General features: G+C 41.7%; 1 protein-coding gene and 1 long non-coding RNA gene across 13 annotated transcripts in view; one reads left to right on the forward strand and one right to left on the reverse strand.

Moving 5' to 3' along the window:
* The window catches only part of EML5 (EMAP like 5), a 294529-nt gene that overhangs the window by 19509 nt on the left and 260035 nt on the right, over window positions 1-14985 (reverse strand). For 5 of the 12 annotated variants that reach the window (XM_073349377.1, XM_073349376.1, XM_073349380.1 and 2 more), the window contains exons 31-35: window positions 13184-13282; window positions 10754-10774; window positions 6487-6660; window positions 3633-3841; window positions 173-330 (exon numbers count right to left, since the gene is read on the reverse strand). In XM_073349377.1, the coding sequence (XP_073205478.1) occupies window positions 173-330; window positions 3633-3841; window positions 6487-6660; window positions 10754-10774; window positions 13184-13282 (661 nt within the window). Of the gene's footprint in view, window positions 1-172; window positions 331-3000; window positions 3087-3632; window positions 3842-6486; window positions 6661-10753; window positions 10775-13183; window positions 13283-14985 lie in introns of those variants that run through there. The other 7 variants (XM_073349382.1, XM_073349383.1, XM_073349384.1 and 4 more) reach the window with 6 other exon arrangements.
* Window positions 7073-14985, forward strand: part of LOC140913287 (uncharacterized) — a 33693-nt gene continuing 25780 nt past the window's right edge. Inside the window, exon 1 of the long non-coding RNA XR_012159521.1 lies at window positions 7073-7192. This is a non-coding gene — a long non-coding RNA (uncharacterized lncRNA). The remainder of the gene's footprint in view (window positions 7193-14985) is intronic.

Below are 14985 nucleotides of genomic sequence, written 5' to 3' on the forward strand. Positions count from 1 at the left end.
AGTCTTAATCTTAATAATGAAAAATCATCACAAAATGTTTGAAATAGCTTGCATAGGTGCTTAAATAAAGTGACTGATGGTAACTACTGGAATTTCATGTTCTGAAGCACATTTGTACAGCACATAATATCTTAGTAAAACATATTTGAATGATAAAAAAAAAAAGACTCACGGTCTTTCTTTGCCTCCTGTTACGATTAGACCATCTCTTAGTGTAGTGTACATTGTGAACACAGGCCCATTGTGAGCTTTGGCCACAATGCGTACCAACACATGATCTTTCCAAACACAAACATCTCCACTGATGGTACCTGTAAATGTCAAGTTATTCTGAAAAGGGGGGAAAATATACTTATCATTTGATTCTGAATAAGTCAAGAAGAAATACATTTAACTTTTGAAATAAATAAATAATAAACAAATTCTACATTTTGGGCTAGATTGTGGCTTTATTAGTCATTGCTGTAAAAGTGGTGTTTGTAGAGGGATACAGACCAATGGCAGATCCCTGAGGCACTCTGTCTGCAGAGGAAAAAGGCAGGCAGATAGCCTCCAAGTTAGAGGGTGAGCACACAAAAGAGAATCAGTTGTTATTCACTTTTAAAGGCACATGGTCTTCTCCGGTCAATGTGGAAGAAGGACAGAGCAAAGGTCATGCCTAGGCTGACATGTCCAGCACCACAGGGAGCATGAACACTCCCTTCCTGCACTGAGAAAGTGCAAGGTATGGGATTTAGGGACAGGGCTCTCAGAGTCCGTTCCGCATCATCCCTTTGCACAACCATGGAACAGCAGACAGGAAATCAGGAGCAGCTAAGATACTAGTTAGTATCATATTTCACACAAAAACAGTAAAAACTATTACTAGTTAGTATCATGTTTCATACAAAAACTATTACTACTATTCTTCAAGCACAATGTTTGATGGAAATCATCTTGTGTCCAGCTATTAGGTACAGCACTTCCCTCAATGGAGTACAGAGATGGTCAATTTAAAAAAGGAAAGTAGTAAGAATCTAACTCATTGAAACATAACTTGGTTTTCTTTAACTGTGCCTCCTATTTTTGAGGGGTAGTAAAGTTAAGCTTAACTACTTTAGGTATTCAAAAGCAATGATATTGAAAAATATTTAAAACCAGTAACAACTAAATGCTTATTGTTGGGAAGTTCAAATTGTTTTTGTTAAGTGCAGAATTCTTTATGTTTCAAATTATTGGTGATATGTAACACGTAAGATAATATATCAATGTGAAGAAAATACATTCCCTTGATTGACTCTGCTGATTTTATCTGGCACTGGTTTCCCTTGAAGTCACATCTCTATCTAAGGCACTAATATAGCCTCCATTATCATAGTATCTGAGCTCCTCACAATCTTTATGATGATGATGATGTTATATGCATTGAAAACATTTAATTTCCAGGGATCCCAATTCACTTTCCAAGCTATTTACCGTATTTACATGACTCATTGCCACCCAACACTGAAATGCAGCTGATTCTGTGCAGGGAATGACACAGCTGTTTATCTGTGTACAGCAATATCACATAACATTAAATGACTAGAAGTGAAGAAAAATATATCCCATCAGGCAGGAAGTATACATGGGAATGTGGCCAGGAAACTGCCACTAAACACCATCCCCATGCTTGTGAAAAGCTGCCCATACTTTAAAAAAAAAATTACTTATTTATCTAGATTTGTATGCAAAAGTAAAGAAAGGCACTTATCCACCCTCCCTAAGCACCCTTGCAATAAATTACTAAAACAGAAATAAAACTGAAGTGCCAGCAAAAGACAACACTCCCCAATAGTTTCACCCCTCTCAAACTTCACCCTTAGATGCAGCTTGGACCAACAACTATCTCTTGCACTGTGATACAAAGGTCAACTGACTCAGATTATACCAGACCAGAAGAGGGAAGCCTGTTCCAGAGCTAAGGGCACCTCAAGGAGAACGCTCTACACCCAGCCCCCTCTTTTAAATCAAGGGGAATCCAGCTCAAACACATCTGCCAATTGCAACTGTGATAGAGAGGCAGTCTGTCGAGTAGGGAAGTCCCAAGCCATTTAGGGCTTTAGAGGTCACAAACAACAATTTAAAGTCAGTCTGGAAACCAATAGGCAGCCAGTGTAGATCATACAGCACAAGTGTCATGTTCTGCCATTCAGAAGCACCAGTTAATAAGCAGGTTGCCACGTTGTGCACCAGCTGAGTTTTTTAAATTTATTTAAGATATAGCACCATGTACAGCACATTGCAGTAATCCAGTCTTCAAGTGACAAAGGTGTGGGTCCTGGTTTAGAATCTCAAAGAAATGGTCACAATCTCTTAGCATGGTGCAGATCATTTTAATAGATTCCAAGGGCAGAAGAAACAATGTGATCATCTAGTCTGAATTCCTATATACCAAAGGCCATAGGACTCCTCCAAACTAATTCCTTTTGAATTAGAGCATATCTTTTAAAAGAATCCACCATATTTCTTGGTACATTGTTACCATGGATAATTATCCTCAAAGAGCATTTCTGGACACTTTTGCTGTATGATCATCCCACAGCAGCTGGGGATGCAACAATACACCCAGTCTGTGAACAAGAACCACCCCATGGTGGGCCCAAAACCTTAAGTGGAAAAGTTATTCTCTTAATTTCTTCTGGTTGCCTTTCCCAATTTAACATCACCACCTCAGTCTTATCTGGAATGAACTTCAGCCAGCAAGTTCCCTGCAGAATTCCACATAAAAGTGCCTTAAGGGAAGAGGTACTACCTCCCTGTACCACCTTCTGGGAATCTTTAGGCAGGAGAGAACAGAGCCATTCTAGAGCATCTCTGCAGTCCACAGACAAGTCTTCATGTTTAATGAACACAAGAGATGAGAATCTCAGGTTTTAGGACTCAGCTGAAAGAGGGCATATTACAATGACCTAATTATGATGGTGCTACTGAATATTGACTTGAAGGGAAAAGTGGTACCTACCGAAACACCAAACAACTTCCCACAGATGCTAGATTTCTCTTGGGGATCTCCCATCCAAGTATAGATCAGCCCTGATCCTAGTAAGATATAATGACCTCACCACCTGGGGTGGTATAGCTGGTTTTTTATACCTTTTTATAAACTTTCTACATTAAATGCATACCACATATTGTGACTTAATCCCCCCAAATTTGGATCTTGCTTAGTTAAATTTTGTCTTGGAATAAGCATGGCTGGAAGATGGACATTTGTTACCCATAGGTCAAATTTGTTACCCATAGGTCAAATCTTCCTATCATTTTTTGTAAAGTAATAAAACAGAATGGGACTAGACAGGAATATTTTTAGTGATCAAATATCAATACATATGAAGTTTATACAACACTGGGAGTATCTGAATTCATAACCTTTTTCTAAACAGAATTGATTTCATTTTAATTAAGAATAAGCTCTAGAAATAATAAGTTTTTGTAAACTATACAGTTTATATACTAATCAGCAGGTTATAGCAGTCTATTATGCAAATAGGCATTTATGGCAGAAAAGTTCAGGATAACTCATTTTACTACATATACAGACATGGAAGAATAAGATGTAAAAATAATGTTTTGTATCTATGCATTTTAAAAGAATTTGTTAAGGTACATACAGCTCCAAAAGCTACAGATAGCATGGTCTGCATCCGGGCATCTTCTATTAAACTCAGTAGCCCTTTTTTACTGAGAAGAGCTCTTCCAGCAAGGGTCCAAAACCTCACATGTTTTACTCCCACTGAAACAAACTGGGTATCTGAATCCGGTCTGAATTCTGCTACAAATATACGTTGGTTATGACCAGCTCTGCTGGCAATTTTGGCACCTGGCAAAAAGAAAATGGAGAATTTGAATTTACCACAAAAATATGTCTTCTCCCAACAGAAGAATCCTTTACTCTGGAGCCTGATGAGTTATTCATCCCCACAATAGTAAAAAAAGTAGCTGAAACCCCAAACTGTTCCTCCTATATAAATCCTCGAATGGATTATCTCCAATGCTTTAAACGCTAGAAAACTATACACATATACAAACTACGTACCCAGCGTAGGTAAAATTCCAGAATAGAGAAAGGTGGTGTGGGGGAGAAGAATGAAATGAGGAGACAGATCAAGAAGAATGTAAGACTGAAAGACCTGATGTCCAAGACAGCATCTGGTGAAGATGCTGTGTCTACTTATAGGCTGTAATTTTCAAAGGGGCCTAATGATCAGGGCCCTACTCCTATTGTATTTCAATGGGAATTGGGAGTCTAACTACCTTAGGTCCTCTGAAAATCACAGGTCTAGCATCCGGTCAAAATATGCAGAGATTGCCAGGGGGCTGCTTGGCAGATTTTCTCCAAAGCTGCTCTATTTCTCTCTGTCCAAGATCAGTAGAGTACATTCAACAAAATCAGTCTAAGACTCAAAGATGGTGCCTTTCCAGCCTATACATAGTTTTCAAAATTAGATGTTCTGACCCGTTTGAAGATAGTCTTCTTAGATGCTTTGTTCTTCCCTGCAGAGCAGATGAACAAAGTATCTGACTACCTAAAGTACTTTGTCCTATCCAGGAAGCATTTGATGGCTCTGTAGCTATCCAGATGGAGCCATATGAACTTTTGAGGATGAGCAAGTTTAGGACAGTGGCATCTTGACTGAAATGGTAAGGAGAAACTTACTAGACAGGCCCTTACTAAATGTACTACACAGGCTCTATCTTTGCCCATGTCCATGCTCAACACTGCACAGTTTCTGTAGGGACCTGACTGGACACTAACCACATATGATGACAGACACATATAGTGGGGGGTCATTTTCATTACATGCACTCATCACTCCTGATGGATTTCTCCTTGGTCAGCAGAGACCACCAGACGGGAAGGTGGCCAGTCAGTGCGTAATGTATCATGTCGGCACCCAGGGTTCAGGGCTCTGGTAGGGTTGCCAGATGTCCGGTTTTAGACCGGAACGCCCAGTCAAAAAGGAACCCTGGCAGCTCCAGTCAGCACTGCTGAACGGGCCACTAAAAGTCTGGTTGGCAGTGCAGTGAGTCTAAGGCAGGCTCCCCACCCTGGTTCCGAGCAGCTCCCAGAAGCAGCGGCATGTTTGTCTCTAAGGCACATGTCTGTCTCCTGCCCCCGCCCCAAGTGCTGGCTCCGCTGCTTCCATTGACTGGGAACCGTGGCCAATGGGAGCTGCAGGGGTGGGCACCTGCGGGCATTGGCAGCACACAGAACCCCCTGGCCCCTCCACCGAGGAGCCAGACATGCCGCCTGCTTCCTGGGAGGCACATGGAAGCCTGCCTTAGCCCTGTTGTGCCATGGACTGGGAGCCACCTGAGGTAAGCACTGCCAGGCTGGAGCCTGCACCCCAATCCATTGCCCCAGCTCAGAACCCCCTCTTGCACCCTAACTCTCTCCCAGAGCCCACACCCTGCACACACTCCCACACCTCAACCCCTGCCCCAGCCCTTAGTCCCCTTCTGTACCCCAAATCCCCCATCCCTGACCCCAACTCAGAGCCCACAGCCCCAGACGGAGCCTGCACACCCTCCTGCACCCCAAACCCCTGCCCCAGCCCTGAGCCCCCTCCTGCATCCTGAACCTATCATTTCTGGCCCCACCCCAGAGCCCATACCCCCAGCTGGAGCCCTCACCCACTCCGGCACTCCAACCCCCGGCCCCAGCCCGGTGAAAGTGAGTGAGGGTGGGGGAGAGTGAGTGACAGAGGGAAAGGGGATGGAGTGAGCAGGAGGTGGGCCCTCAGAGAAGGGTTGGGGGTCTCAGGAAGTGGCATGGCAGGGGTGGGGCAAGGGTGTTCGGTTTTGTGCGATTAGAAATTTGGCAACCCTAGGCTCTGGGTGCACCAGAAACTTTGTAGTCATGATCTGGGTAAGGACTTGCCAGTTGGGAAGGGGAGAGAGAGAAGGAGCATGACAGTGCAGAAGAGAGGAGGGGCAACAAAACCCAAGGTCATGTGGCCTAAAACCTTGAACTCAGAGCAGAGATGCTATGAATGACTGTTTAGTTGGGCATGTGATGTAATTCCAGAGATTATACAGAGGGAGCAGTTTAGGCATCACTTTTCTGAGAGTTTCAGCTTCTTCTGTGGTCTTTGTGAGTGAGTCAGTCAAATCTCTAGAGGACTCCTTCTGGGTGTGAAAAGATTTATATTTACCAGAAAGGAATAGATTCAATACAAAGCTGAATGAAACGTAAGATTTACTTTTATTATTATAAATGGAGGTCAAAGGATTTTCTTATCCAGTGTTTACAAGGATGATGCACTGGAAATACATTTGGCAATTATCACAATAGTTAAGCACATTTATCTTATTTTTAACTTGTATAGTATATGCTATGAAACATTTATTACAATCATTTTTATCAGTTGATAACAAAAAATTTTATGTTGCAATTTTGGTGTGTGCTCTTGATTGACTTAGGGGAAATATAAATGTATTGTACAAACACAAATGCTTTCCTACCTTCCTGCCACTTCCAAATGGTAATGGTGTGTTCAGGATCCAGCCCTACAGAGAGGAGAAGTTTGCCAGTGGCACTGAAACTGACTGAACAAACTCCCTTTGAATGGTAGCAACGCAGTACAGATAGTGTCTGTTTGTTCATTGCATCCCACACGTGGATAGAAGGAGCTGTAGCTAAATGAATATAAAATCATCGATGATTTGTTATATGCTTACAAACAAAGGCAACATTTTTGCTACTGAAAGCAAATGAGGTTTTTAACACTAGAAAAATAAAATTGTTTCAGTTAAAAAAAAAGGGAGATTTTGGTCTCACCTTATAAACTAACTTTTTGAAACAAGACTACCAGTCTGGACTCTGGGCTTGTTGTTCCAAATTATATTGGTGCAAGTAGCTTCACCCTCTAGTTGGTTGCTGAGCTTCTGAAACCCAACAGAGACCCTCATACCAGCAGTCCTCTCTTGTTTTCAACCCGAGTTAAATTGTCCTTAGCTTGAAACATTAACTCAAAATCTGAGAACTTTGAAACATACCTTATCTAGTAGTATGTAACTTGTTACAGGTTTAATACTTGGGTGAGGCTTTCAGACTGGTGGTTTCTGCAGAAAGTCAGTTTACAAGAAAAGAACAAAATTTCCTTTTCTACAAGGTGCCCACCAGATTGGAATGCGGGCTATACCTAGCAGTATGCCAGCTGAACCACTGGTAAGCTTACTGAGGTAGAAGAACTAGAGGTGTTTATCTTGGTATGAGTTACTTAGATTGTAAACTCTCTGGGGTAGGGATTGTCTTTCTACAATATGCATGTACATTATTAATTATGGTGATGATGATTATTGTAGCGCCTAGAAGTCTCATTGTGCTAGGCATCACAGAGACAGTCCCTTCCAAAAGGGCACACAGTCTAACCATGGCTTGCAATCTGTGTATAGAGCCTGGTACAATGAGGCCCCAATCCTGAGTAGGGGTTGGACTTTCAGAGGTGTGTAAGTGACTCAGCAGCACAAACCTACTTGAAAAATCAGTAACAACCTTCGCAGAAGGAAGACAGAAGGACTCTCCTTCAACTCATGAAGAGGCCTGAAAGAGTGGGTCCAGAAGGCTCTTTTCTGCTATGAAGATTTCCTTCATGCTGTTACATAGCCACTTTGGTTTAACCAAATAGAAACCCTCCCTCTGCTCCTTTTTTTAAACTTTACATAGCACAAAACAGGGAATCAAATTTGTGAAAATCCTGGGAAGATTCATTTGGTGTATAGGCATCCAACTTCCTGAGCTAAGAAAATTACCTTGTCAAACCTCTCCTAGAACAGGTAGACAAGACCTTGGAACATGTTGAAGACTGTTTTCAAGTGGACCAATTTCTGAGAGCACACTAATTCACTCTTCTTAAGGCTAATAATAAACCCCATATGAGTAAGCAGCTGTACTGACTCACAAACTACTTTTGGAGCCTCTAGAGCTGACTGAGCTTTCAGAAGCCTGTTGTTGAGATACAGCAGAACGTGCTGGTGGGGGTGGGAGCAATGCAAGGATAAAGTGTCAATTAAAAGTGCTCTTGACCCAGAGCAAAGCAAATATTTTTGATGTGATGGTGTGATGTATATGCAGGTGTGTTTTTTTGAAAGTGAGGATGCCTGCAGGTTCAACCCCTGCTATAACTATCTGGGTTGTCTCTATTTTGAATTTCCTGTGTGGCACAAGGGGTTTGGACCCCATTGGGAGTTGGGCATCTGAGTGTTAAAGACAACTTCTGTAAGTTGCTTTCAGTTAAGTCTACAGCTGATAGGGGATGTGGTTCAGACCTGGGTCTGGGTTTGCAGCAGGCTAGCGGGTCTGGCTCAAACCAGACAGAGCACTGAAGTCCTAAGCTTCCAGGGCAGGAAAGCAGGGGCAGAAGTAGTCTTGGCACATCAGTTGGCAGTTCCCAAGGGGGTTTCTGTGAACCAACCCATCACCCCCTGAACTGCAACCCTCTGCCCCTGCCCTCAGCCCCCCCAAACCTGGAGCACCCTCATCCCTGGCCCCACCCCAGAGCCCTCACCCCCTCCCATACCCCAACCCCCTGCCTCAACCTGCAGCCCTCTCCTGCATTCCAAATTCCTCGGCCCCACCCCCCAGACTGGAGTCCCCTCTGAGCACCAAAGCCCTCATCCCTGGCCCCACCCCAGAGCTTGCCCCACAGCCCAGAGCTCTCACACCCCCACACCCCAACCCCTTCCCCAGCCCTGAGCCCCCCCAAACCCAGAGCCCCCTCCTTCACCCCAAACCCCTCATCCCTGGTTCCACCCCAGAGCCTGCACCCCCAGCCCAGAGTCCTCACCCCCCCGTACCGCAATCCTCTACTGCAGCCCAGAGCCCCCTCCCACAGTCTGAATCCCTCAGCCCCACCCCCCAGCCTGGAGCCCCCTCCTGCACCCCAAACCCCTTATCCTCGGCCCCATCCCAGAGCCAGCACCCCCAGCCCAGAACCCTCACCCCCTCCCACACCCCAACTCCCTGCCTCAACCTGAAGCCCCCTCCCCATCCCCCAGTCTGGAGCCCCCTCCTGCACCCCAATCCCCTCATCCCCAGCCCCCCCAAGCCTGCACCCCCAGCCAGAGCCCTCACCCCCTCCTTCACCACAAGCCTCTACCCCAGCCTAGTGAAAGTGAGTGACTGTGGGGGAGAGCGAGCCACTGAGGCACGGGGAATGTAGTGAGTGGGGGGTGGGGCCTCAGGGAAGGTGCAGGGAAGGGGGCGGGGCCTCAGGAAGTGGAGGGGTTAGGGTGTTCAGTTTTGTGCAATTAGAAAGTTGGCAACCCTATCTTCATCTAGACTCCACAAATGTGAATTTGAGTAAGTCTACAATAGGGTTAGCTGGAAGAAAAATGTGGTTCCCTCTGTTTGCGCTCTTCTCAAAATCTCTGCCTTGATCTTGCTCCTCCCTCATGAAGGTCATGGTCTGCCTGCTGAGTATCTGTCCTAGCATTTTGTGGGGTCTCCTCTCTCTCTTTAGTCAGGGTAAAGGTTCCATGGGCAAGCAGGGCAGAAGAGATCTGCATTAGAATGAACTAGACCTGTTCTGCAGTCAATACAGCATTTCAAGTGCCATTCTGATCCTGATGCCAGCAAACAATTTGGCATGGAGATACTTAAAACATCATAATGAAGAGCAGCAGCAGCTCAGATTCTAGTCTAGTAGCTCCACAAAGGAGAGAGAATATAGTGCAGGACCCAGGCAATGCCATCAGGAATTATATAGGTTTATTAAGACATAGAAGGTCAAACTAAAGCTGTGCTAGGAGGGTGAATGAGGCAGCAGAAGTGCCTAAGTGGGAGTTAGTGGAGACATTATGCAGTACTAGAGGGGTTCCTCCTGAACTCATGGAAACAGCCATATTATGGTTACCTCTTACATAGGAGTATTGGTTGGAAAAAGGCTCCCTTGTATGATCTCTCCCATCCTTAATGTAACCTTCATTTGGCATATTCAAAAAAAATCAACACACTTCAAAATTTCACTGACCATGTGCTCATCACATGCATAATTTTTATCATATTCTCTATATACACACAAACCCACTTTTATGCATCTCTGTGTCTGATGTGTGACGAACAACTACAATGATTGCTCAACAATGAACTCACTCACACATGATGGTGATGGATCCTTAAGATTACAGTTAAGATACAATTTATTACTAAAGACAGCTCAATTGCAATTGTCAAAAGACCCAAAATGATTCATCACAAAATTAAACTGACATAACAACAATCATTTTGGATCACTGGTAGTAATTGCACGACAATCATACAATAGATATGAAAGGTGGTTATTTTATTCACTCAGTCACCTAGGCCTCCTCAGTGGAATATTACTTTAAATGTGTACATTACAAAATTATGTTCAATTGAATTGTCTAAAACTGTTAGTTGTCAGCCCCAATAGCTTCTAAAAACTGCATGTTTGTACAGATATGCTACAGTAGCAGCATATGTTAGAAATAGTTTATCACCGGGCAGCAAGGAGGGAATATGTTTCAACAAAAAATAGTTTTAAGATGTGTTCTTTTGAATGTTTTGATCTTTGGTAAAGGAGATACTCTGTTTTTACAATTTACTGAGCTATTGTGGTTTATGTTCAGTGCTGAGGCAGTAAATGATTGATATGTGGTTTATAAACTTGAAATATATTCTCAGAATTTATTGATCTACGAAGTTGTAGACAGTGACTACTCAATAGTCTAACTATACCTGAAGAGGTTAAAATTTTATTTCCCTTACCTGACATATCTGCTGAGTCTCCTGTAATGGAAAAGCAGCAGAAAAATAATTAGATCAGAAATAAGATAAGGGTTCAAGAAAATATATGCTACAAAAAGTGTAATTTCTTACCACACACCCTGAGGTCATCTTCTTGCACTACAGCAGTACCAATACTGCTATTATAGTTAAAGTTGAACAAATATTGATGTCTAAAGTCTAAGTGGTTTCAGTCACATTTGGAATACAAATGGCTAGCATGAATGTATTTTGTCTTCAACTGTGTGAGTTATAAAATGTACAAATGTCACTTGAGTCTACACTTGAGTCCTTCTCTGCCTAGCTCTAAATTAATAGCATTTTTTACATGTTTCAGGCATGCTAACCAATTAAGTAAATAAATGCCCAGAGGGGAAAAATGTTTGAGATGGTATATTAATAAAGGGCCTGATCCTGACATGTACTGAACCCCCTCTACTCCCATTTACTTCAGTAGAAGGGATAGGTGATCAGCATTACACAGGAACACGCCCAAATTAGAGAAGCAATTAAGCATTCTGCATAACATAACGGATTTAGCATCATCATAAAACATTGCAATGAGATATTCTGATGTCAAAACTATTTCAATGCAAGTCTAGAGAGACTCCGCTACCCTGCCATTACAATTTGAAAACACATTAAAGTAATATTTCTGTAAATCTTTGGAGACTGCATTATGTCAAAACTATGCTGATGCAAGTTACAACACTGTTAAAAATAACAAAAGCAAATAAGTATAGTAAAATAACCTTAATGCCAGTGTAAAGCTTTAAAAATTGTTTTGCTTAGAAAAAATATTTTATCTTTTTTTTAAAAAAATTCCCCCCCCCCCCCCCCGCCATTTATTTACTGGGATTATTTGCATGGGAACAATTTTATTTATGTGGAGTCATCTGTTCCGGCTCTTTATTCCTCAGTCCAGGTTATAGAACAAGGTAGAAGTTGTTCTATTATTAGCTGCTTTACAGAATGCTTTTGGGACAAATACGCATTAAAAGTGTCTTATGTTTCCTCCTGGGTGAAGAAGCACAGAGGGAAACAAAATAAGCAAAGAACCATAGCTTTTGGAGGGTCATTGCATTCCTCCCACCCCATTCTGCATTCTTTGAGTAAACCTTTTAAAAAATGTTCAAAATCTAATCGCAATATTTCAGTTTTTTCAAAAGATGTTTTATTCAACCTGAAACACGTTTTATTTTTTTTTCTTTTCAATTTGCCAAAAATTTTGAAAAATGTTTGTTTTCAGTCCAACATGAAATGTTTTCCCAACTTTTCAAAATTCCCAGTGAACAGAAAACAGCTGTTATTTTCCATTATTTTCCCAGCTCTTCTTAGCAGTAACTTCAGTACAAACTTTTGTAGAGAAATAAAAATATATACCTGTTAAGTCAATCTGGTTCCTACATTTTCTAAACTCTCAGACATTCAATATGTGCTATTATTTGCTGAGAAACATTAAAAGATATGCAACATATGTTTGGGTTGTGGAATTGACAGAGGACTGTATTGTGCTGCAACGTCTAGACACAATAGTGTTGATATAAGAGTACTGTTGTAAGGATTTCTTTTTTTGTGTGTGATCTCACATATCAACTTTAATGTCATTTTAATATATATTTGTTTATACTAAAATCTAGATTATCTAGAGCAGGGGTTCCTAAACTTGGCTCGTGGCTTGTTCAGGGTAAGCAGTAGCCTGGCCTGCAGCACTTCCCGCAGCTCCCACTGGCCAGGAATGGCGAACCGCGGCCACTGGGAGCTGCGAGCGGCCGTACCTGTGGATGCTCAGGTACACAAAGTGTCTCGTGGCCCGCCAGGGGTTTACCCTGAACAAGCCACGAACTGAGCTTGGGAACCCCTGATCTGGAGGGAAACACTCATTACTGCTTTGGCTCTGTTTGGAAGGTTAAAACCATTTACTATGAGCACTGTAGTTGTAGATACTGTAAACCTATATCATGAGATAATATTACATAAATTCACAACTATTTTTCCATTTAAGATAAAAATGCAGGCCACTGTTTAATTAAATGTTTTTCATTTGTCTCCCTTTCATCAACAGACTACTGTTGAGTTGGTTGGAAAGACTGTTTATGATGATGTCCTAGAACAAGTCAGGAGATTAAATGAAAGTACAGACGAATTTAAATGGGGCTCAAAATTTCCAAAATTACTTTCTGATAACTCTCCAAGCAAAATATAGGCTTTGGCTTCCTAAGCCTCTCAATAATTTTTGTTTAATTTTATTAAATTACACACTAGAAAAAAATAAAGAGGACAGGTAACTGAGTAACACTCATACAAACGGAGATAGCATAATCAAATAATCTTTATGTTTTACTCATGAACTCAAATGACCCTAATGTCATGCTTATATGTTAATTTCATTTTAAAAAAATACAAACATACCTACTTGGCCAGTTGCCACAAGGTTGGTAAACTTGGGGTGCTGATTTACAGTGAGGCACAGAATATCATCATTATGTTCCTGGTAAAAAGACTGAGAGCCTAAAATAAAAATACAAAAAATTAATACGTTTGTTAAAACATTTATGCATATATGGCAATGATTAAATTTGAAAAAATGTTCTAATATTTAATAGAGAATGGCCTTATGATGACATAATATTCTACATTCAGAGCTTGGAGCTACGAATCACTAAATTCTAAATCTGGATTTGATATATACTTCTCAATGATATTGGACAAGTCCCTTAACCTCTCTCTCTCAGCTTTCTCATTAGGAGTATTGTGATAATGGATCAAATTTGTCCCTCGTGTAACAGCACAGACTTCATTGTTGTTACATTCACTATTGATATGGACCATTAATACTTATTTCCCTACCCCACAGGGTTGCTGTTTGATCATTAGTTCATATTTATAATGTATTTTGAAGATGAAAAGCAGTAAATAATTGTAGTATGTCTCACTTTAATAAATACTTTTGAAAACATTCCATGCTTTAGATTAAAATTCTTACCATAAACATAACAAAGCTTTTAAAAATATACACCTGAGTAAATAATACATTTGTTGAAAACAAACCATCAGTGCACCAAAAGATAAATTGCTATGGAAAATTTACTTTATAAAATTAATACACATGCTAATATATTTTCTGTGTCCTTTGTCAAAATATATTCTTTTAAAAACTATCTTAAATGAGCTCCTGTTCAAAGAACTGTGCTCCGCAAATGCTGATATGACAGAAAGTCTCCTGTTCTGACCACAAGCCCTAAATTGTCAATGCCCCCAGATGTGCTCCCCAACTTATTGAAGAGGCATCAGTGATTATGGTCATGGTTGGTGGAGGATGAGCAAAGGGAAAACCCTGGTGTACATTGCTCTGAACTGCCCAGCACTGTAAGAAGTCCAAGGCTATCCAGCGATTGACAACTTGGGCAATAGACCAATTTCACCTACGCTGGAAGAGGATGAAAGCACAATCTTGCATGCTGAACTCCAAAAGTGCACGCAGACATATGGCCTAGTAACTTCAGGCATACACAGACCATAACTGAAGGTTGAGATTGGAATGCCAGCCACAGGTGACAAATTGCTTGAAATCATTCGTTCGGCAGAAAGATTCTTGAACTTACAGAGTTTAGTGGGGCCCCAGTTTTCCGAGGTCGATTTTTTGAGTTGGTATTACTGTTGATTTTCCTTTGATCAAAATCAGACCCAGATGACTGAAGAGATGTAGAGTGAATAGGACATGAAAGAGGACTTATCCTCTGTCACTCCCTAACCGATTGTCCAGGTATGGGAACACATGAATTCCTCTTTTCTCTGAGATATACTACTACTACTACTATCATCATGTATTTGGTAAATACCCATGGAGTGGAGGACAGGCAAAAGGGAAGCACAGCATACTGATAATGCTGACCTGCCACTACAAATCTTAGAAACTGTCTGTAACTTGGGAAAATTACCACATGGAAGTTAAGAGTCCTGAAGAATGAGGGTGGCAAACCAGTCATTGTGATTCAAAGCAGGGAGAACAGTCACTAGGGTAACCATGCGGAATTTCATGTATTTGTTGAGGCTGTGGAGGCTGAGGATAGGTCTCATATCTCCCTTGGACTTGGAGATCAGGAAATACCATGAGTAGAATTCCCTTGCCCAGTTCTGAAGAGGAACCTCTTTCATCACACCCAAAACCCAGACAGTCTGCATCTGCTGAAGGAGCAGACACTCATGAGAGG

The sequence above is a fragment of the Lepidochelys kempii genome, chromosome 6 (genome assembly GCF_965140265.1).
Source record: "Lepidochelys kempii isolate rLepKem1 chromosome 6, rLepKem1.hap2, whole genome shotgun sequence".
Taxonomy (NCBI): Eukaryota; Metazoa; Chordata; order Testudines; family Cheloniidae; genus Lepidochelys; species Lepidochelys kempii.